The 24,862-nt window shown below is 34.0% G+C and overlaps 1 protein-coding gene across 1 annotated transcript in view; it reads left to right on the top strand.

Moving 5' to 3' along the window:
* The first annotated feature begins 546 nt into the window (after window positions 1–546).
* The window catches only part of OTOGL (otogelin like), a 209,691-nt gene continuing 185,375 nt past the window's right edge, over window positions 547–24,862 (top strand). Inside the window, 8 exon segments of the mRNA XM_074270858.1 lie at window positions 547–811; window positions 2,324–2,366; window positions 4,722–4,770; window positions 8,173–8,239; window positions 10,565–10,663; window positions 13,718–13,872; window positions 17,493–17,614; window positions 23,603–23,808. Of these exon segments, the coding sequence (XP_074126959.1) occupies window positions 733–811; window positions 2,324–2,366; window positions 4,722–4,770; window positions 8,173–8,239; window positions 10,565–10,663; window positions 13,718–13,872; window positions 17,493–17,614; window positions 23,603–23,808 (820 nt within the window). The 5' untranslated portion in view covers window positions 547–732.

The following is a 24,862-nucleotide window of genomic DNA, read 5'->3' on the forward strand; positions in this document are numbered from 1 at the left end:
AGATAGAGAATTCCAATTACATCATAAAGGAATTCTACTTTGTATCCATGAAAGAGTCAGTGGGACAGAATCACAGATCCTCAGAGTATTAAAACAAAAATGATTGACATATGTCTCTTTTCATGTGTCACTGATGGAGGTTGTAAAGAAACATCTACAGAGACACTTTGACTACATGTTACATTTTGCATTAGTTTCTCCTTAGCCTCTTTCTAAAAGCTACTTAAAGTATTCTAGGAAAGCAATATCGGGAGATGAACTTTAAAAGTTTCTTAAAGCTTTTTAAAACAAAGACAACAGTGTATTTTATTCATGCAGTGCTTAAAACCCACAGAAATGAATTATCATTGCATTTTCATTCAAAAGTTATAAAAGGTTGATTCAGTTAAAAAAAAAAAGGAAAAGATTTTCAGGGTGTGTGTGTGTGTGTGTGTGTGTGTGTGTGTGTGTGTGTGTGTGTGTGTGTGTAACTAATACGGGCTTAGGTAAAGAGTCACCATGCATCACTAATGAGAGATACCCAGCCAGGGACATTGCAGGCAACATTTCAAAAGGTTCTGAAGTTGTGTGGAGTAAGGGGCCTTGGAAGTTCTTTGTTTTTTTGCCTCATTTACTGTGTTATTTCATATCCATGTTTCTAAGTATTTAAATACACCACAAAGACAGAGACCTCTAAAATGCCCTCATAGCCAAGGATTTTGGATATATTTCTGGGTGAGAGGCTGAATTGAAATGAACATTGTGGGAAAACTCAATTTAATGATACCTTGGTGTATTTTCATCATTCACACCCTGCTATTTTCCTTGCAAGGTAAGGATTATCTTATTTTATTGTATTATTTTTGTTTTGTAATTAATCAGAATTTCACTTTATACTTCAAAAATGATTTAAAAATCAAAGGATGGATAGAAAAAAAAAGCATAAAATTCCTCTGAGACTTTATGATGTTTCATTTTGACCATTAGACCTCAGTTTTCTTCTTCATTCTTATCATAAACTTCTTTTTTGCTTTATTGTAAGGAGGTTGTTTTTTGGGTTTTTTTGTTTGTTTTGTTTTGTTTTTTGGTTGTAGTTTTTGGTTTTTTTTCGTTGCTTTACAATAATAATATTATTTAACTTTTTTTTTTTTTTTTTTGGTTTTGTCGAGACTTGTGATTTCACTGTGTGGGGGAACTCCTTGTGTGAAAACCTCTTTCAATAATTTAGATCAACAACTTATCTCTAACTTATACTTTTAGAGAGTTGCCTGATACTGAAAGGTTCAACAGTTTGCCTGTAAGTTACATAGTCAGTACATGTCAAAGATAGGAGATGAATTTAGATCTTTCTTATTATAAGGCTTGACTTCTATGGCTATTTCAACATGCTGCCTCTTAAGTTAAATGTGTGGCAGTTAAGTATATATGTCTCTTTTTAGCACCTCTACTCTAGTTATAATGGGATGTTTTAAGAAAGATAGCTCTTAAAATTGTTAAACAATGATCAAAATTGTTTTATTTCTTAAATTTTTTTTCCTGAAAATAATGGCAAAGGAAAAACACATTCATGTTTAGTGTTAGATTTTTTTTTTTCTTCTAGAAAATATATATATTTATTTTGGCCCAATATAGAGCAGAGGAAAAAATCAATGGGCTATAAAAAATCATTTAAGCTCACAGGTTTAGCGCTGAAAGAGGTCTCAGAGGTCATTGTATTCACCCTCTTATTTTACAGTTGAGAAAACTGAGGCCTACAAATAGGAAGTGACTTATTCAAGGTCACACAGGAAATAAGTAGAAGTAGAGTTTGAATTTAGGTTCTTTGACAATAAATCCCCTTTCCTTTTCACTGAAAATCATTGCCTTGGGTCTTCTACCTTATAGATGTATTCACTTCTATCTTTAAAGGCCCAGAGCATATCTGTATCTAGATCTAAAAGTAACTTGAGACGTCATAGATTTTCATAGAATTTTATAATTAGAAAGGACTTTAGAAGCCATCTAACTTTATCTGTTTTCTGACGCATGTATTCTTTCAATTTTAGCTTCATCTGGTAAGGAAAATTTTGGTTATAAAAGAATATAAAAACATCCCACTTTATATATCTTATATAATGAAGAACCAAAGTGCAATCTCAATTGTAGAAAGTAGTTAAAATAATATCCTATTAAAGAGTCTAAAAAAAGGAAACAAGGAATCATCTCTCTCTCTCTCTCTCTCTCTCTCTCTCTCTCTCTCTCTCTCTCTCTCTCTCTCTGTCTCTCTCTCTGTCTCTCTCTCTGTCTCTCTTCCTCCCCTTTCCATTTCCTTTTTTTTTCTTTTTTTGTATTTTTCTTCCTTTAGGAAGATCTTTCTTTGCATCGTCCATCTTGACCAGAGCGTCAAAGTGAGTATTATTATTCTTTTATGCAAGCTTAAACATCAAACTGATTAGATTGAGTTAAGTTAAGTTTACATGTTTAATTTTGGACAGAATTAATCATGTAATTCTAAGAAAGGAATTTTACATAAAAATACTTCTTGGAAACCATTCCCCATGTTTTAAAAATCAATAGCTATTACTTTGCTTATTTGTGAAACCAAACAACATAGGGTCATAGAAGTTTAGATTTACAGCTAAAAAGGCTCTCAGAGGTCATTTGATTAAAACTTCTTACTTTGCAACTGAAGAAGTGGAAACCCAACAAAATGATAAGGGCTTGAACAAAGATGTTGGGACTCCAGAACCAGTGCATTATAATAATTTCTGGAATCCATACTTTTGTGACATGGAAAACAATGATGCAAAATGTGTTTTGCAGTGGCTGAATTTGACTATATATATGCAATGTTCTATTCTATTAGTCTCCCCCTTCCCCCTCTTCCACCATAAGGAGGAAGGAAGGTTTCATTATCTATTATCTGGAACTATCACTGGTTTTCAGTTACTTAGATTTTAGTGACCTTTACTTACATCATTGTAGTCACTGCATATGTTGTTTTTTCATTTCTTTAATTATTTGATTATTCTAGGTTATAACAGTTTATATTTTTCTTTTTTTCTCATAATTTCTCATACTTGTCATTTTTTATTGCATGATAATATTCTATTACATTTATATGCCATAGTTGTAGGGTTTTAAAAATAATTTCTTATTCAATCAATAACTACTTTTTTTCCCTTTTCTTTTCTTTTCTTTTTCTTTTCTTTCTTTTTTTTTTTTTTTTTTTGTTTGCATCCTTAAGGAGTGCTGCCAAAAATCATGGGCATATATTGGATCTTGACTCCAGCTTTTGACTTTCTTGAAGTATATGCCTGATAGTGGAATTTCTTTTTAAGCTGCTTTCAATGATTGTGTCCCTGCTCTCCCATTATTGAGGGATTTGTTGATATTATGTATTTATCACCACTAAAAAAACCACATGTATAGATGTGTGTAGCATGTATGTAGCAATCTATCTGTGCCTCCCCAACTTTGGATATGATCTTTAATAAATCCTTTTTAGAGAATTCACTAAACTGAGCTCCTCTCTAGTTCGCAACATCAAATACGTACCAGTGCATCACACTATTATTATTATTATTATTATTATTATTATTATTATTATTATTATTATTTGTGGTGAGGCAATTGGGGTTAAGTGACTTGCTCAGGATCACACAGCTAGGAAGTGTTAAATGTCTGAGACCAGATTTAATCTCAGATCCTCCTGATTTCAGGGCTGGTGCTCTATCCACTGAGCCACCTAGATGCTCCAATCACACTTTCTTAACAATTATCCCTCCATTTGTTATGTGATAGACCAGTCATATAGTTCCTAAATGGCATCTTTTAAAGTACTCCTAGTGGTCCTCAAACTTTTTAAATAGGGGGCCAGTTCACTGTTCCTCAGACTGTTGGAGGGCTGAACTATAGTAAAAACAAAAGTCACACTCTGTCCTCGCCCCTCAGCCCATTTGCCATAACTTGGCTGGCGGCATAAATGTCCTCAGAGGGCTGCATTTGGCCCAAGGGCAGTAGTTTGAGAACCTCTGTTAGTGTATAGTACATAATAAATACCTGACAAATATTTTTGATCAGTTGCTTCTCTTGTAATTCTTAAATTTCTACTATCCCAGGCACAAAACAAACCACATTTTTATCACTGTTTAAAAAAGAAAAGTTCAATGACTTAAATACCCTTCAGAGAAAAGCATGATTCTAACAGGAAACACAAAATGTGATTTCTAGATTAAGTTGAGCTTTTTAATGAAAAGTTGGATTTCACAGTTACAAATACCATCAATAATTTTATTTCTCTACTTTGATTCTAGAATTAAGTTTTTGAGGCTATAACTAAATAATTAAATCTCATTTGGGAAAAATGATCTTTTAGAACCCAATATTTGTCAACCCACAGCATTCTCTAAAGTCATGGGAATAGAATTGTGTCACCATTGGTACAACAGCTTTACCCTAAAATTAAAAATTCCTTTATCCCCATTACAAGGCTCCTCCCTAACAGGGAATTTATATTAGAGGCAAGAGAGTTTTGTGGACGATCTCAAATTTTGTAAAATGACACGGCTCCAGCCCCCCACGCCAGGTCCTCAAATCCTCTCCTCCCTCCCAATCGACCTTTTAAATGTTAACCCAAGAAAGACCTCTTTGATAAAATGATGGAAATTAGGAGGAAAAAACAGCAGTGCTCTCTTGGGAAAGGTTTGTTCAGGTTGCTTAGGGACCTGTGATTATGCAAGATCTTTTCTGTTTTCTTTCAGAAACCAATTTAATGCAATTCGACAGAAAAGATCTCCCCTTGCAGCCCAGGTAGGTAGGTCACGCTTCCAATACAGAAAAAGGCTGAGAAATAATCCCCTCCCTGATGGAACTCCACTGTCACTTCAACAATGAAGTCTTTGTGACTCACAACAGGGCAGGAGAAAGGTGGAAGAGGCAAAGACTTTTTTTTTTTTTTTTTTTTTTTTTTTTTTTTATGGATTCTTGGCTAAAATTCTCAAGCTCATATTCAATTCTTGATTTTTTGAAGCAAAACGGCTTATAGGACTTATCTGCACAGTTTCCCTATTGATTAATTCACATGCTCTTGGAAAACAGGGCTCTGATAGTTAGATACTGATGGAAAGAAAGATTCAGAAATAGTCTGGTAATTAAGGGAACAATGGACAATGAAATAGTAGAAATGCTTTCTTGCAAATGGGATAGTTATGAGCTATGGGGGTTTCCCAGGGTGGAGGCTGCTCTTTTCTAGGAAGTAATTTTATTTTATTTTATTGAAAGGCCATTTAATATGTGGAAAGAGAATTTGTCATATCTTAATAAAAACAATTAACATTTACATAGTACCTTCAAGTTTTCAAAGCACTTTATATATAGCAGTTAATCCTCATGACAACAATGGAAGGTAGGTAATATTACTACCATCCTCATTTTACAGATGAAACAAGTAAGGTTGAAAGATGCTAAATGATTTAGGTAAAGTTACACAACTACTAAGTCTCTGAAACAGGATGTGAACTCATATCTTCCTGAGTCCAAAACCAAGTCTATCCAGTATGATACTTTGCTACCTCAATTAGAGTTAAGTTCAATTTTCATCTCAGATGCTGATTACCAGTGTGATCTTAGAAAAATCAGTTTAATTTCCTGGGCTTAGTTTTTTTTTTTTCCCTTCTTTAAAATGAAGGGTTTGAATAGATGACTTCTGTGATCTTTTCTAGATTTAGTTTTAGGATCCTCTGAACCACAGACATGTCAATTCAACTCAATTCAACTAATATTGTTTATAGAGAACTATATATATATATATAAACTACTAGGGGAAAAGCAAAGCTGGGCAAAAAGTGGATCCTTTTCCTTATAGATCTGAAAGTTTAGTAGTACTATGATGTGGACATAATTAACTAAATAAATGAGAAAAAACCAAGCGGCTATATGAGGGCTGAGAGGGAAAAGATTCCCACTGATGAGATTAGAGAAGGGATCATGCAGGAACTGACTTTTTATTGGACTTTAAAGAATGATGGAGAGTAAGAGACAAAGGGTATTTCTGGAATAGGGAATAGTGTGAGCAGCATCATAGTGAATTCAAAATGAACAGGGAACAAAGCATTGGCCAAGTTATCTGGAGCATAGAGTTTCTATTGGGAGGCAGAACTATGTTAATTGCCTGTGTTTATATATAAATTTTGATGTTGTTCAGCATGGAAATCCTATTACACAACATTTTTAGGCCATATGCTAAGTTTACAGGAAAGTCAGAATTCTAAACTACAAACTGTGCGATTTTCACCTGTGGCTTTTTGGAGTCTTATCTTTTCCATTGAGGCCTCAGTGTATAGTAGATAGAGGACCAGGTGTGGAATAAGAAAACAATATTTGTTAAGTGCCTAGTATATGATAAATTCTATACTATTTTACAAATATTATTTTATTTGAACACTTTTTAGAAATATTACTTCATTTGACTTTTATAATAATACTTTGAAGTATATGCTATTGCGCTTTTTATTTTACAGTTGAAGAACTTGAGGCAGACAGAGGTTGTTAGTTAAGTGACTTGCCTAGAGTCACACAGCTAGAAACTGTCTAATGTCACATTTGAACTCCTGTCTCACTGATACCAGGCCCAGTAGTCTCACCACTATGGTACCTAATTGCAAGGTATTCCTCTTTTTCACCTAATGGGGTCCTGACTCTAGCTTAAGGTAGAGAGTAATATAGTAGCCCTTAATTATTAAGCAGTCTTCCTGAATTGTGGAGTTTGATAATTGTGAGGTGAAGAGGATTAAAAGGTACTTTCTAAGAACTAAAGCACTGGGGTAGCGAGATAGAGAAGTGGATCAAGAGGACCTGAATTCAAATGTGGTCTCAGAAACTTAATACTTCTTAGCTGTATGACCCTGGGCAAGTCACTTACCCCCATTGCCTCTCCAAAACAAAACAAAAAAACCCCTAAAACTAAGGCACTAAAACCTTAATCCTTCCAGCAGAAGGAAGTGTGTCCAAAGTTGGATTTCATCTTAGAATGAATTTTAGAATGGAGACCTTTTGTTTAGTTACCTTTTATTTATCAAAACTTTGATCAGCGTAGTGGTTATGGACTAAAAGAGTTATTAGCTTGCCTTGATTAATGAGAAATTTAAATGGACTGATGCAAGGGCAAGACCAAAAGAACTTGTAAACTATCTCACCCAGCAAATACTGGATCTCTTTGATAAACAGAGAGTTATCTCTGGCAAAATTAGTATGGAATGTCAACTTGTTGGTACATAGGAAGCACTTAATAAATCTTTTTCAGTTCATTCTTAGAGTATAATAGAAAAAGCAATGAAGGGCAAAATGAATTTATAGAAATCTTGGTGAGAGACACAATGAAGTTATATCAGGATCAAAGCATTTAGAAATGAAATTGGGAAAAAGGAAAATGAGCAAATGACCCATGGATCTGAGATCACCTAGCTAGTAAGAGTTTGATTTATAATTCAAACCTTGGTATCTCTTGACTATAAGTCCAACACACTTTGTGGAGGGAAGGGTGAAGAATAAGTATTTATATAGCGCCTACTATATGCCAGGCACTGTACTCTGTTTTTAATAAATATTATTTTATTTGATACAACAACCCTGAAAGGTAGGTGCTATAATAATACTCATTTTACAGTTAAGGAAACTGAGGCAAACAGAGGTTAAATGATTTGCTCAGAGTCACAGTTAATAAGTATCTGAGAATGAATTTGAATTCAGATCTTTCTGACTCTAGAATGAATACCCTATCCATTGCAATTCCAGAGCTCTCTAACTCTACCACGCCACACTGAAGAGCTTTGGTTTTATATAGAATGAGTACTCAGAAAAACATAGTTATGATGATATAATAATGACAATTATATCCAAAACATTCAAATAATGTTTACTCTACACCAGTTCCTATTTGATAGATGAGGAAACTGAGACCCAGCATGAATAAAGAACTTTTTCATGGTTACTCAAGTGCCAAGGACCCTTGATTCAAAATTCAGAATTTTCCAATCATTAAATACCATCACTTGTAATCGTGAAATTGAACATAATTAGATACATACATATCATGAATTATGGGTTAGCTCAACTAGGTAATAGAAGAAGATGTGATTTGATATCTTCAGAAACCTGTCATATAATTAATTGGGAGATATAATTGTTTCACTGTTTTCTTTTTCTATTTCAAAGTTTGAAGAGTCAAATTCAAGGAATTATCTTTATGAAGCCTCTATTCAAGGAAGGAGTCAATCAATAGGTCAGTGTTTTATTTTTATTTCTTCTTCCCAAAATGCCCTCCTTCAGGGAACAATACAATGACAGATTTGGTTTCTTTACTGTTCCCATTTAGCATATGATGGGACTGAGTCAGAGTAGACAGAGGAGTAGCCATTTAAATATGTTTCTCACTTGGTTAAAATAATATGACAGCTTTGATCCTTATTCAGGAAAAGAAAAAAATGACTGGCTGGCAAGAATCTTTTTTTTTTCCAGAAGTGTTGTCACCTTGCATTTTCTTTTATCTACCTTCTGTTTCCAAAGGCTGGAATTCAGATATTATACATTTTCAGAGATGCCTGAAATTTGATTTATTTAATGATGAGAAAAGAGATATTCTCCTCCTTGAGCTTCAAATTCTCCTTATTCTTTTGCCCTCAAGTTTGTTATTTGATGCAAGTAACACAATTAGACAAAGACTTTCATTTTTAAGAAGAAAAGCTTATGTTTCATTGATTTCATGGGATCCTTTGTCCAGAATTTTATTTTTCTTTGTATTTTGAAGTATCGATCTATTTGAAAAGGTATTAATTTAAAAAATAATTTATAAATTTATCTCTAAAATGTCTCTCTAAATGTCTCATGTATGGATTTAAGAATATGTGGTAAGGACTGGATCTAATATTATTGGCATGGAGATTCTTGGCAGAAGAATTCCTCTCCCAAAGTAGGTTGGCAACTTCTCTGCCAATTTTGTCTTAAAGAATTGCCTACAGCAAACAGTCTTGTTGAGGATCACAGAACCATTATGGCTTATGCTAGGACTCGAACCCGTTTTTGGGGGGGATTTGAGACTGGTTCTATCCACTTTTCAAAAAGATCCTGATCAGGTATCAGTATTTATGAGCATAATTAGGTCAATTAGTTTTTCATCAATTAAAATGTGTTTAGATTAGAGGTGTCTGTGGGCAGCCTATGGGCAGCAGGGTCTGCAAATCTCCTGAGTACAGCTCAAATTAGATTAAAATGCAATTGGAAAATTACATTGGGAAATTTGATTTAAACGTAATTGGAAAACAGTTAACAAAAGAAATAAAAATACAATAAAACAGATCACATTTCATTTTAAAACAAAGTCAATATGTAGTCCTTGGAAAGCCTTACGTATGGATTAGTGGCCCCTGTTTTGATTTGTTTGGTACCACCTAGTTAGACCATTTACCCCATTATAAAAATAGAAGCACTATAGGATCATAAGGGGGAAGGAATGCAATATATCATCAAGTCCATCCCCCTGTTTGTAGAAAGTTTTGTGCATAAATCAGTCCAGAAATATACTTATCTATCCTTTCCTTTAAAATCTCCATTGAAGACTGAACAAGTTGCTTTGATGATAAGTTCTGGTGGGCTCACCATTCTTAAATAACATTACCTCATGAGTAACTTAAATTCCTCCAACTGTAATCTGATCTTATTCCCTCTTGTCCTGTTCTCAGTAGATACAAAAGATAGTTTTTAACTGACTCATTTACTTTTATTTTTTGAGATCACCCATTAAGTAGAAGCAAAATTAGGGTTAGAACCCTTAGTTTCTAGAATCCTGTAGGTTAGCCCAGTCCCCTAGGGCCATGTTAGTTTTCTTGACATAAAAAAAAAAGCTACTTAGACTAGGAATAACTTTGGTTTTTGCTTTTAAAATATGAGTCTGAGAGAGTGCTTCATTTAAACTTTTCATAAAGAATAATATACCAACTTTAAATGGAAAATTTAGATTGTTAACATCAAAGCATCAACATTACAATAATTTTCATACCCCAGTGATGGATGGCTATGAAATTTTCTGTTCCCAATGATTCTTATTTTCCTGAATAATATTTTTCAGGAAATGATGATCAAGGGCATTTTTTTTTTTGCAAGGGGGAGTAAATGGGATTTCATAACTGATCTATATGATCTCTAGTTGACATTTCTTAATATTGCATCAAGTTTTGAGGAAGAGATGAATATATGAACAATTCCTGCCAAGCTTTGTCCTCAGAATCATCAGCAGCTTGTATATTTCTGGTTCTTGTCAACTGGGATTTGGATTCCTTACATGGGAACTTGACCTTTCAATTGCTTGGAAGAGGTTAACCTCTGCTCCCACATTAGTTTGAGCTTTGCAAGCCTCTCTCCCTGCTTTTTGGAGCACACACTGTAAAATGAGCTGAGGGACATTATTGGTTAACTGTTTTAGTCAGAGACCATAGTGGAACTGGGTTCTGTTTGAGTTAACAGTGACTAAGTTTAGCCTAAGCTAAACCTTGATCTATTGTGTTTATATGAAGTGATGCATTCCAGAAGTCAACTATTTTTTGATTTGCAGGTTCTTGCCCACATGAATGCCTAAATGGGGCTTTCTGTTCTGCGGCTGGTACATGTGACTGTCAGATATTTCAGGCCCTTGGGGAAAGGTGCCAGATTGGTAAGTTTTAGAGATATGCAGGGGAATCCAGTTTCTTATTTGGGGGAAATTTTATGGAACAGTTTGCTATAGTAGTAGTCATCCATACAGCTACATGGCAATCATAATGTAAATCTACTGAAAACTCTTCAATTCAAGATGGGTAATTTAAGGTAATCTAAAAACCAACGTAAAACTAAATAAATATACTTACTTTCCCATTTCTGCCACTCTATTTTCACAAGCTCCTCTTATAGTTTAGACAGAGACAAAGCTTTGAACCTGGGTTCTCACTAATTGCCTACCTATTTTTACAAGTAAGACATTATTTGGAGCCAGTGACTGATCATGACCCCATAATATGCTCATTTGTCATTATTTTGAATGAATTGGGGGATGGAAGGTTGAGTTTCTGAGCGTGAAAGTAGCACATCACTGGTAAATGAAAAGGCTAAAGTTTGTACAAGGTCAGCCTATCTGATTAAAAACAGTAGTATCATAGACTTATTGGCTCAATCTACTTATTTTATTTTTGTGAGTGGCTTATATTTACAATAGTTAATAGCTCTGAGCCTTTTTAATTTTACTAGTGTAAATCAGTGTTGGAATCTTTTTGCTGTTACAAAGAAAAAGTTATGGAGAATGGGCAGGGTGAGGAAGAAGAGTAGAGACAGAGAAGTCATCTGGTTTAATTCCTTCCTTTGATAGATGAAGATCTGAAGCTTAAAGAAGCCATCAATAATCATTCAACACGGAGCATTTTATGTAGTAGCAAAGACTTGGAAACACATAATGCACATTATGTTACATGAATGAAAGGGAATTCTAAGAAATTATAAGAAATTTGCAGAAGTTATATGGCATTATGAACCTAATGAATACATATTTTCTGACTTTCTGGCTAACTCTCTTCCCTATCCCACCTGATTGCCTCTTTAGCTCCATCCAAGTGAATAGGGATGGTATCCAGGAAGAGAAAAGTAGTAAGAGTGAGGTGATACACAAGAGGAAGAAACAGTACAGATAAAACATTTCTTTTATTTGAATTTGACTACAACTTTTACATTTTTATATAAATTTTTTGATTAAAACATATTTCTCATATCTGTTTAATTTAAGATTAGGCACTTCTAGGTCACTGGCATTAGGCTATGGGATCAAACCATATTGTTAGGAAATATTGTTTGCATTTGAATAGATACTGGAGAAATCTATTGGGGTTTACTGTAAGAGCACTTGATTTGGAGTCAAGGCATGGAAAGAATCCCTAGTTATATCAGCATACACTGCATAATTCTGGAGGAGAGTCATTTTACCATCCTGGGAATTAATTTTTCTCATGTGTAAAATAGAAAGATCATAGGATTATAGATTCAGAGCTTGAAGAAGTCTTAAAAAACTTGAAACTCAATCCCTTCATTTTATAGATAAGAAAACAGAGACTTTAAGTGATACTTGTAAGTATCTGAGGTTGAATTTAAACCTGGAATACTCCAGGGTTTGCAACTCCAAATGTGTGTGAGGGGTGCCTCTAGATGGCTCTACTGGATCTGCTTATTTCACTTTCCATCAGTTCTTATACATTTTCCTATGCTTCTTTGTATTTTTTGGATTCATCCTTTTTTGTGACATAAGTATGTCATTATATGAATGTATCATTTATTGTTTAGCCATTCCCTGATGATACTCGTTCATACTTCTTAATAGGATGGAAATCCTATTAGATAACATATATATATATACACATACACACACATAAGCATATGTATATATTTATGCATATTCAGTCTTCCCCTCCTAGATTTATTTATTTAGATTTTTTCTTTTTTTTTTTTTTTTGCACTAAGTGAAAGAGGAGATTCTTTGTTTCAGTTGCTACCTAGCCTTAAGCATGGGTGTGACATTAGTGAAACTGAGACTTGTTGAAGACCTTATCCTAAAAAGGGCCAAGATCTCCTATGTTATCCAGGGCCATTTCCAATCTTCTTAATCTATATCTTGTCACTAGACCCAAATAGCTCTGGAGGGGAAAGTGAGACAGCTTACCTTGCACAGCCCTCTCTCACTTAAATCAATTTACTTGCATATCATGGCATCATCTCCTTGTTGTCATGGTCCTCCTTGAGAACAAAGAAAAACAGCAACAATAGGTATACATGATTATGTATCTATTTATATATATATTTCAGTACATATATACATTTATGCATAAATAATAAATAAGTACTTATGTATATTATATATAAATATATATATAACATGTATAAATAAATGTACATATTACCTTATTATTTGTAAAACATTTTATAGATTAAATTTATTTTTATCTTTTTATTCTCAGTATAGGAGGTAAGACTGATTTCTCTTTCCATTTTTTGCAAATGTGGAAACTGAGTCAAATAGAGATTAAGTGACTTGTTTCATGGTTACATAGCTGATAAGTATCTGAAGCTAGATTGATCCCAGGTCTGAAGATATTACAATAAATACTGCTGTAGAGAGCCACAGATAGTGGGGAAACTCTGGGTGAGGTATAAGACTCTTCAGCCCAGACAATATCTAGTTCAGCTCCCCATCTCCCCTTGGGGTGCCTCACCCTTCCTGAGAAGTCAAAGGGGAATGACCACTTGTGTTCTATTTGAAGCAAGGGATACTTTCAGTAAAGAGGCATTTACATATGAATAGCAGGGTACTTATAGTTAGCATTTGCTCAGTATGCTGTGGTGATGTAATTGTACTAAAGTATTTAGGTCCCTAGAGGACTTGAAATAAACAGACTACATCTTTGACTATCCTCATGGGTCCCTTGCCTTCATCACTTCTCCACTAAGACCAAGGGCTTGGGCTGGACCTGATATCCTCCAGAAAGCTAGTCCGGACGGTACATTTTGGCACCCCAATTTAGGGGCTCTAGAAAGCACACTACATACTGCAATAGTGATTATGTTTATATAATGATCAGAATTAAATATTCATCTTTTAAAACATGAATCTGAATTGGCTCTTCTGAAGCATTGCAAAAAAAAAAAGACAAATTATGCTAATTATGATTTTATTTTGCTTTGTTTTCTTTAGTACCTAACACAGGTAAAGAGAGAGATGGAATCTGCAAAACCTGGGGACAGTACCATTTTGAAACATTTGATGGTATCTACTATTACTTCCCAGGAAACTGTTCTTACATTTTGGCAAAGGACTGTGGTGCTCAAGAACCCCAGTACACTGTTTGGGTAGGTAGCCCAGGAATGGTTAAAAAGATCTTAATTCATGATGGAAAATACAGAATGATTCTAGCCTTCTGAACAGCTCTAAATAGGGGAGGTAGAGAGACACTGAATGGACTGAGTCAACTTTTTAGTCTAATTTGAGTAAAGGACCACGGGTGAAAGGAGAATACTTGAGTGGGTATATATTATCAGGCCACCCAAAGTGCTCTGGTACTATTGATATTTAGTATTTGTTAGATGACATATCCTTATCCTTAAGAAATATTGAGTATTTTTTTTTTTTAAGTTTTGAGGGAGTGAGGGGAATGGTACCTCATTGTTTCTCTCTCTCCAGATTTCTTTTTCTTCCTCAGTGCACTTCTTCCTTCTACACATTTTGGGTATGTATGTGTGGGAGAGTAGAGGTCTGAAACATTCATTTCCACCATGAGGGGAATTCTCAGTATGAAAACACTTTCTTTTGAGACAGATTGTGACTGCTCTACAACTTATAGTTAAAAGAGTTGATTGGGGACTAATTAATTAATTTGCTTTCTCCTTTTTTAGAAAAAGTAAATGAGCTAATGGTTATCTTACTTATTTTGGAAAAATCAGCTCAGATTTGTTTACCAAATAAACATTTTTAAATATTCAATTTTGTTTATTTCTTCTTTGATTTTCAGAATTTCTGTGTGTGTGTGTGTGTGTGTGTGTGTGTGTGTGTGTGTGTGTGTGTGTGTGTATTTGGGGTTAGTTTATTTGGGGGTTAGGTGACTTGTCCATGGCCACACACTTAACATGTAACTGACAGGATTTGAATCATCTAAGTTTTCCTGGCTCTAATGTTGGCTTTCTATCCATCATTCCATACTTCTCTTTCCTAAGGGATGCTTTTTCTTCTTTTTCTTATAGCATTACTCTCATTAGATAGAAATATTCTTCATATTGATGGAAAGAGAGTGTAGTGTTTCTTTCAGCACAGATGTATGCAGAGATTACTTGTACATGTTAAAAAAGCATTGTGATGTCATGCAGGATTTAAGAGCTAAAGTTTCCCACTGTCTTGATTTGCTGAAACATTTTTCTTTTTCTCTTTGTTTGAGTCATCTTCTCCTCCCACACACAACAAGAGATTAATATATGCAGATGGCATACTTTTGATAGCAGAAACAAAGGACTAAAGGCAGAGGAGGAGAAAAAACAGGTGGCCCACTGACAAAGGAATGGAAATAAGTGCTGATAAAAGTAAAAGAGCACAAACATTAAAAGGATTCAGAGAAGCTTTTTAAAACAACAGCAACAACAAAAAAGGTCATTAAATTCTTGAATCCCAGGAAGGAAATAGGTCATGTTGAAAGTTACTAAATGGAGTGTAATGACTCAACAGGATTACAAATCTGTCTGCAACTGAGACACAGACAGGGCTGGCTCCAGGGAAAAAAAGTGGTAGGAAGACTGTTTGTGTCTAGTGTTCCCATTCTACCTTCCAGGGCTTCTTCTACAGACCTCCCTCAAATGCTCTTTTTCCACTGGCCTGCCCTTTCTCATGCTGTCCCAGATTCCCAGGGCTTAGTGCCATCAGTCCTTTCTGCTAGCCCTTTGTTTACCTGTGTTGCTTGGCTGAATGTTGTGAGTCCAGGTTTGGGAGTCATTTAGAGAATCAACTTTCAGCTTTAAATATAGGATCCTATGACTTTATGTCTCTTTTACATCTAAATCTATGGTGATATGATCATCAGGGCCCAAAGCTAAGTAATAAATGCTATTGATTCAAATTCAATTACCATTTAATAAGCACAAAATAAATGATCAATGTGCTGGAATTTTTGAAAAACATACATCAGATATTCTCATTGCCCTCATGAAGCATACAATCTGGTAATAGAGAAAAGACATATGCATAAATAATTATAATTAAAAGTAGAGCAAGATTCATTATCTCTGCAAATATCTTTCCTCCTTCATATCTCAAATAGCACTTCATTATGCACCAACTTATTAATGAATTATAATGTAGTATAGTTACTTGTATTGGATCTTATCCCTATTTAAGGCCTTAAGGGTAAAGAGCATGGTTTAGCTAATCTGGTATCTCATTCCTAGCAGAGTACTTTATATATAATTATTGTTATTGAGTTATTTCAATCATGTCTGTGTACACTTTGGAGTGTGTGTGGTTGTTTTTTTTTTTTTTGGGGGGGGTAAAGATACTGTAGTACTTTACTTGTAGTAAAGATACTGAACTTCCTCAGCTCATTTTAGATATGAAAACTGAGGCAAACAGGGTTAAGTGACTTACCCAGGGTTACACACCTAAGAAGTATCTGAGGCTAGATTTGAAATCAGGTCTTTTTGACTCCAGAGCTAACACTCTATCCACCTACACCACCCAGGTGCATTTTTTAATGTTGATGCACAGGTGATTTGTTAATGTTTTGTGAATATTAGACTCAAAAATGGATTATATTTAGATATTAATTTTTGAGATACAAACCCTAACTTTGTTTCTCTTTTTAAAAGATTGTTTATATTAGGGGTGGCTTTCAGATTCACAAAAAGAATCTTTAAAAAAAATTTATTTTAAAATTTTTTCTATGATGTTGTGTATACACCTTCTATACTTTTTTTTTTTTTTTCCATCTGGATTTGTGATTTTATTAATGCAATGTACTTAAACTATGGAAACTCCATTCCCTCTACTGTCTTGGATTGGCAACATTTGGAATTCTATTTATTTCTTTTCATACTTTTGCTCTCTTCCTCCTCTCTCTCCTCTCTTAATTTTCCTTTCTCTATGTTTGTGTATGTTTCTCTATCTCTATATACTTATATATATGGTGTCTCACAAATGTTAATGAAATTTTAAGCTCTTAAAGCATAAAACTGAGCTAGGATTTCTGGGATTACTCAGCATATTAGGGGACATCATAATTACCTATAATGGGGAAAATCAGTGCCCATCCTACAACTTCTAGTGTGAGATTCAGAGAGCTGCCTGGGTCATTGAAGTGTCAAATGGCTTGTTCAGAATCACTTTCCTAAAAAAAGTCAAAGGAGACCTTAAACCTAGGTGTTCTTGTCTCCAGTTCTTATTCTTATTCCTCTATATCATGCAGACTTTCAAATATCCTTGGCCATGCTCTATTTAAAACGTGTTTCATGATTCTCTAGCAAATGATGTCATGTTACATACACATTGTCCAGAGCCTGGTAGAACTACTTGTTTCCATGGGGCTTTTGAATTCTAAAACCCTACATGGGTAGTTTCAGGTCTTGAAAAGAAAAAGGTGCTCTATAAATGTAAGACTAAACAATGCTAAAAGCAATTCAATGAGATTTGAGTTACATATCTATAATCTATCTCTCTATATGTATATATTTTAGGAAATCAATTCTCTTTACTGATTCAGAAAACATTTCTAAGTTCAAGATAACATCTCTCTAAATTCGCCCTGACATTTCAGTTAGAGAATGTAATTTTCTCTTCTGTTCTAAACTTTCCATTGATACAGTAAGTGATCCCTAAATGTACTTATATATCATTTGTAAAGTGCCAGGAAATAATGGTCTATGGAAATGCAACACTTGTAAACTTATTTTTTTCCTTGGTTCTCATCAACTATGTTTATTTTTCTCCCTTCAAGGTTCATAATAGCCCTAAGTGCACTGGTTCTGTGTACTATTGCCGTCGGTCAATCAGCTTGTTCTTTTCAAGCCAAGAAGAAATTTTCATTTCTGGTCATGAAGTAAAAAAAGATGGAATCAGGTATGATCTGATAGTTGCTCAAATGAAAATTTGCAATCTTCCCTCCCTCCTTTCCTCCTTTCCTCTTTCCCTTACTCCTTCCCTCCCCCCTCCTGTCATGATCCTCCTCCAGATCAAAGGACAGTTATCCAAGTGAGGCAAGATTTTAGGATTGATAAAACCTAAGTGGAGTGATCATCTTTCCCTTTTCTTGCTCCAAATTCATTTGCCTTATTCATTCTTATCTCAGGTTTAAAGGAAATGGAGGGAAATATTCTGATATTTCTGTGTTAATTACTAAGATTACATTTCTCACAATGGTTAATGAGCTTCAAGGCCCTATATCACTATACTAGATTTTAAAATATATATTGATGATACCTCTTTCCCCAAGATTCTTTGCTCATTTCTGTATAACATTTCCCTTAATTTTCTATGTTTAATTAAATAATATCAGTAAATATCAATTTAAATAAATAATCAAGGCTAAGATCTATTCTACTTATTGATAATATAACAAACAATAAAACAAAGACATAAATTCTTGTTTACAGTCTATGAGCTATGGGAAATATAAAAGCCAAGTCAGTCTTAAAAATCATTACAACCAGGATTGCATCCAATATTTTAAGAATTCTTTTTATAAATACTTCTTCAGCAGATAAAGATTTCAAATAGTTCTCTTGGGAAAGTTCACTTCATCTTCTTTCTCTCTGCACTTTATTTTATCTTTTTTAAAACAATGACAGGTAATCTTTTAGAATGTCAGTGAAAATTCAGTCTCCTCATAGATTCATTGTCCAAGATTCCTCTATGGGCGAAGCTCTAGAAACTAGTGTTATAATAGAATTAAGAATTTAACACTGTCAGGATTCATAAAGATTTTCTAATTCAGACCCCTCAACTTATGAGAAAGGATAAAGTGTTTAAAAAAAAAAAGGATGCAAGTTGATCAGTTATTAAGATTACATAATGGATGAGTACATATCCTCCTGGCTTCCTTATTGTCCAAATGAAGATAGATTGTCCTTTGAAGAAAAATATGGAATTGGGATTCTAATTTCTCTCTCTCCACTCTATCTTATTTATTGAAATGACTCCCTCCTACCAATCAGAATTTTGTCTATTAATGCTAGCTAATCCCTTATTTATATCTACTTGCATTCTTAGTTCTGCTTTATGGCCTAATAAACCTAGTTTAATTCTGTACTACTTGGGGTACCAGGGAACCTATAACGACACCTATCAAACCAGATCTTCTCCATTTCTAGGGCATTTTCTGTTTAGTGTTCTAATTTCCAATAAAGCATGTCAACTGACTATCCTATTATTCTATTCAGCATTTTTGTGGCTTTCTGGACCATAGCTCTCTTTGCTGCTCACCAATCTGCTATAATGTATTACATCTATATTTTAAAGTAAGTTCCTTGAAAACAGGGACATCTCAGTTTTGAATTTATATGCTCAATGATTAGCACCATGCTTGGCACATAAGAAGTACACAAATAATGCTTTTCATTCATTTATTCATTCACTCATTGATTGGTTCACTTATTTATTCAGTCTCATTCATTCATTATACCATATTACCTCTCTTATTTTTAATAAAGCACTTTCCTAACAATTACCATATGAGGAAGGTGGGAAAAGTTTTATTAGAGATTTTAGAAATGAGGGTAATGAAAAGTATTATTAGTGATTTGCCCAGAAACACATACAAAATAGTCAATCAGGATCTGAACCCCAGTATCTGAGTTCATTGCCCTTTTAACATACCTTTCTGACTTAGGAATGAGGGGAATAGGACACCTTGAGACATGTATTAGCATTGTTATATCTATTAATATTTGAGTAAATATTGCTTTAAGATAGCAAAGGTGGTAAAGACATTCCTGAAATGACGCTGCCAAATTCATATATTGGATGCTGGTTAGTGATATTTTGGAATATACTATATATATAGCTATTTGGTTGAGAGAAGGCTCTAACGTGCTTATAAAAAGTTTTTTTTAAAGTTTTGTATAGAGTATGAACAAGCTAATTTTTGCTCATGTGGATCCTTTCCCCTTTGTGATTTTCTTGGGATACAGATCCAGTAGTGGCACTGCTGAGTCAAAGGGTATGCAGTTTGATAGCCCTTTGGAAATAGTTCCAAATTGCTCTTTGGTTGGATCATTTTACAATTCCACCAACAATGCATTAGTATCTCAGTTTTCCCACATCCCTTCCAACATTTAACACTATCTTTTTGTGTCATCTTAGTCAATTTGAAAAGTATGAGATGGTACCTCACTGTTGTGATAATTTACATTTCTCTAATCAATGATAATTTAGAGCATTTTTTCCATATAACTAAAAATGGCTTTACTTTTGAAGGATTTTATTTATTTGTTATTTTGCTGAGGCATTTGGGGTTAAGTAACTTGTCCAGGGTCACACAGTTAGAAGTGTTAAGTATCTGAGACTAGATTTGAACTCAGGTCCTCCTGACTTCAGGGTTGGTGCTCTATCCACTGCACCATCTATCTGCCCCTCGATTTAATTTTGAAAACTGAAAATTGTTCACATCCTTTGACCATTTTTCAACTGGGGAATGACTTATATTCTTATAAATTTGACATTTTTATTTTAGAAATGAGACCTTTATCAGAAATACTGTTCATAAAAATTTTCCCCTAGTTTTGTACTTCCCTTTTAATCTTGTTTCTGCAAAACCTATTTTTATTTATTGCAATTAAAGTTGTCTATTTTGCCTTTCATAATTTTCTCTATTCCTCCCTTATAATTCCTCCCTTCTCCAAAGATCTGATAGGTAAATTATCCCTTGCTCTCCTGATTTACTATCATCCTTTATGCTCAAATTATGTACCCATTTTGACCTTATTTTGGTATGGGGTGTGAGACATAGGTCTATGCCTAGTTCATGACATATTATTTTTCAGTTTCTCAACAACGTTTGTGAAATAGTGAGTTCTTATCCCTGAAGCTGGAGTTTGGGAGTTTATTAATGCTAGGTTATTATAGATCTTGATTATTGTATCATGTGTTTTTAATCTCCTCCACTGATCCACCATTCCATTTCTTAGCCAATGGTTTTCATAAATGCTGCTTTGTAATATATTTTAGATCTGGCACTGTTAAGCCACCACTTTGTATTTTTTTTTCATTAATTCCCTTGATATCCTGATCTTTTGTTCTTTCAGATGAATTTTGTTATTATTTTTTCTACTTCCATAAAATAATTTTTTGGTAGTTTGATTGGCATGACGCTGAGCAAGTAGACCAACTTAGGCAGAATTGTCATTTTTATTATATATTAAGTGTCTGAGGACAGATTTAAACTCAGTAAGATTTCCTGACTCCTGACCTGGCACTCTATTCACTGAGCCATCTAGCTGCCCCCCAATGTGAGGATAGGCAGATGAACAGGTGAAAGTCTTGTAATTTCCTTAACATGGGGAATACGTCTTTGCCTTAGCTTATACAGAAATGAGTCTATATATTTATTAGGTAAGTCATATACAATTAATTGAGATACATACAAACTTCATGACTTGTTCAAAATTACACAGCTAGTAAGGGTCTGAAGAAGGACTTATTCTAGGATTTCCAAGATCAAAGCCCAGAATTCTGTCCTTTATTCCAAACTGCTTCCACAATTTGGGAGAAAGCAATGATTTTAAAAATAATTTCAATAGTGATTTTTCTCCAAGTTGAAACCAGTCAAATACTATTGGAGAAAAGACTGAATCTATTCTAAACATACAGTCAGTGCCTAATGGATATTTATTTAATACATTAAGTAAATGAATGAATAAGACATGATTCCTGCTTTCATAGGGCTTACCTTCCATTAATGATATGACACAAGCATAAACAACTCTAATACAAAAAAGTGATGCACAATAAGTTTATAAAATTAAATTTAAAGTTCCATGTAAATTCTCAGGGAGGGCAAAAAAGTTTTCCTAGAGGTGATATTTGGATGAGATTTTATGGGAAAAAAGAGATATTAAAGAAGGGAAAGGGACATATATGTGCAAAAATGTTTGTGGCAGCTCTTTTTGTAGTAGAAACTGGAAATTGAAGGTATACCCACCAATTGGAGAATAGCTGAATAAATTATGGTATATGAATATTATGGAATATTATTGTTCTATAAGAAATGACCAGCAGGATGAATACAGAGAGTCTTGGAGAGACATACATGACCTGATGCTAAGTGAATTTAACAGAAGCAGGAGATCATTATACACTTCAACAACAATACAACATGATGATCAATTCTGATGGATGTGGTTCTCTTCAACAATGAGAGGATCCAAATCAGTTCCAACTTATCTGTAATGAACAGAATCAGCTACATCAAGAGAAAGAACATTGGGAAATGAGTATGGACCACAACATAACATTTCCACTCTTTCCGTTAATGTTTGCTTGCATTTTTTTTCTTCTCAAGTTATTTTTATCTTCTTTTAAAATCTGATCTTTCCTGTGCAATAAGATAACTGTATAAATATGTATACATAAGTTGTATTTAACATATACTTTAACACATTTAACATGTATGGAACTTCCTGCCATTTAGGGGAGTGGGTGGGGGGAAGGAGGTGAAAACTTGGAACAGGTTTTGCAAGAGTCAATGCTGAAAAATTACCCATGCATATGTTTTTTATATAAAAAGCTATAATAAAAAATAAAATTAAAAAAAGATTTTATGGGAAAGATTAAAATTCAAGAGATAAGGAATACTCATCAAAGGCATGGATAAAGGCCCAGAGATGGCAATGAGTATGTACAAAATATTATGAACCATTCATATAAGATAAAACTGCAAAATCAAATGGTGCTATATTGATGAGTCTCAGTCTGGGAAAAGCCAGACTGAGAAGTTTTAACTTCAATTAGTAGGAAATGGAAAGTGGCATAAACAAGTCTCTATATAAAGAAAATCAATTTGACTCCTCTACAAAGGATGAATAGAAGGAAAGAAGTGAGGCAAAAAGGAAGCTGTTAGGAGGTTGTGGTAATAGATGGATGATGAGTAAATAAAGGGCAATAAGTGGGTTTTTTTCCCTAGTTGTTTCTAGTGGGAAGAGAGAGATTAGGCCAGAAATTTTGCAGGACTTAAATTTAAAAAGGATTTGGTAAGTGATGGGGACACTTCCTTTTCTCTTAACTCTAAAATATTAATATAATGTAAAGTTTTCAAACATGACAGACTAAGTAAATGGTAATACCTTTGCCTGAGATAATGAAATCAAAAGGAAGTGCAAGCTTTATTGGGAAATATTATGTTTAATTTTGGTTATGTTAGATTTGAAGAATCATTAGGATATCCAGATAATTGGAAATGTAGGCAGGATCCGAGGAAGACTGTCATTTCCAATTTCTGTGACTTTGCTCATTGTACCCCATGCCAGAATGGACTCATATCCCATTCCCTTCCGTTCCTTTCATTTAAGGTTCAACTCTCCTTTATGTTGGATATCTTGATTTCCACTCTCTTAAATCACTTTTATACTTTTTCCCTAAAGCTAGAAGAACAATTATTGTTGTTAATTGCAATACTTTGTGCTTTGCGCATGGAAGAAACTTAATACATATTGGTTATATTGGTATAATTGGCTTGAAATGAAACTGATGTCTCATTTGAATTGATCACATTCTGCTTTGTATTATGGTTATTTGTGTAAACATCTCAAACTTCACCCCCATTAGATTGTAAATTTCTTGAAGATTACTGTCTAGTATTTCTTCTTTGTATCTTTAGAACTTAGTATATTGCCTTGCAATATATACTTTGTCTTTTAGTACATATTATGTGCTTGTTGATAGATTGACTAAATTACCGATTGCCCGCAGATTGGGTATCTGGTAACTAGGTCTACTGGTATTGATGTGAAAAAGTTCTCTTTCATTTGAAAAACCAAAATAATCCCAGAAGACTTTCATTATCCCTGACTTCATATCAGAGTTCTTAGGGGCACTATTATTCTATTTTTCCAGGTTGACATTGCCACAGACAATTGGTCATGTTTACATTGAGAAGCTTGCTGACTACATTCTGGTGAAAACAAACTTTGGCTTTTCGTTAGCTTGGGATGGCATATCTGGCATTTACATCAAGTTGTCTGAGGAGCACAAAGGAAAAACCAGTGGTCTGTGTGGGAATTATAACGACATTCAGTCTGATGACTTGCAAATACAGCATGGTAAGTAAAATGCCTACATCAACCAAAATACAACTTGAAGTAGGTGAGATTTGAACTCAGTTTTGAAGGAAACCAGGGAAATCAGAAGATGAAGGTAAGTAGGAGAGCGCTGTAATCATGCCAATGAAAGAGGCAGTGTTGGAAGATTGAATGTTGTTCCTTAAGAGCAAGAAGGTCTGGGTCACTGAATCATAGGATACATAGAAGGAATTAAAGTGTCAGAAGACTAGAGAAAGATAGATAGGTATCTGTTATGAAGGGCTTTAAAAGCTAAATAAGCAAAGTCTTATTTGATCCTGGAATTTATGGGAGCTATTGAAGTTTTTTTGAATGTTGGGGGAGAGGGTTTACATGAACAAACCTGAATTTTAAGAAGATCAAGGTTGTGAGTCTGAGAGACAGAAAGTCAAGTTCTCTTGACCTTGGTACATAATAAGTCCTTAAAAATGCATGTTGTTGTTCTTCTTGGTGTGTTAGAATGTCCTCTTTCTCCTGTTCAAGCTGTTAATTTCAAACAGACTTTTAGAAATATCAGTTACTTGGCAGTCACTTTTACTGTATAATTATTTTAAGTGATGCTTGAGTGAAACTTGAAAAACTGGAAATACTTTATATTTAACTAAATACAAATATAAATTTGGAATACATTTGGGGTATATCTGCTTGTTTGGGAGAGAGATATTTTATTGTTAATTTCAGAAAGATCTTAAATGATCCCAAATTGGTAGGGTTTTTTTTGAAAGATAGGGTGATAAACAGAGGAATACAAAGAAAATGATACAATTATTTGGAAGAACTTTATTTCCAGGTATTGATTATCTATTTGATTATCCATCCACTTTTGTTTGTGAGATATTTGTTATTTCGTGAATGATATTCCTTTAAACTTCAGCAAATCACATTAATTTTCAATGTATTAAAAGTGATTTTTTCCAGAACTCTTACTTTTACATGTTAAGATGAGGAACAGAAAAATGAACAACTTAAATTTTATCCTTCACAATACCTGGTAGGTTGGAATAGGGAGTGAAATTAACCTAAAATCATAACATTT

The sequence above is a fragment of the Sminthopsis crassicaudata genome, chromosome 5 (genome assembly GCF_048593235.1).
Source record: "Sminthopsis crassicaudata isolate SCR6 chromosome 5, ASM4859323v1, whole genome shotgun sequence".
Taxonomy (NCBI): domain Eukaryota; kingdom Metazoa; phylum Chordata; class Mammalia; order Dasyuromorphia; family Dasyuridae; genus Sminthopsis; species Sminthopsis crassicaudata.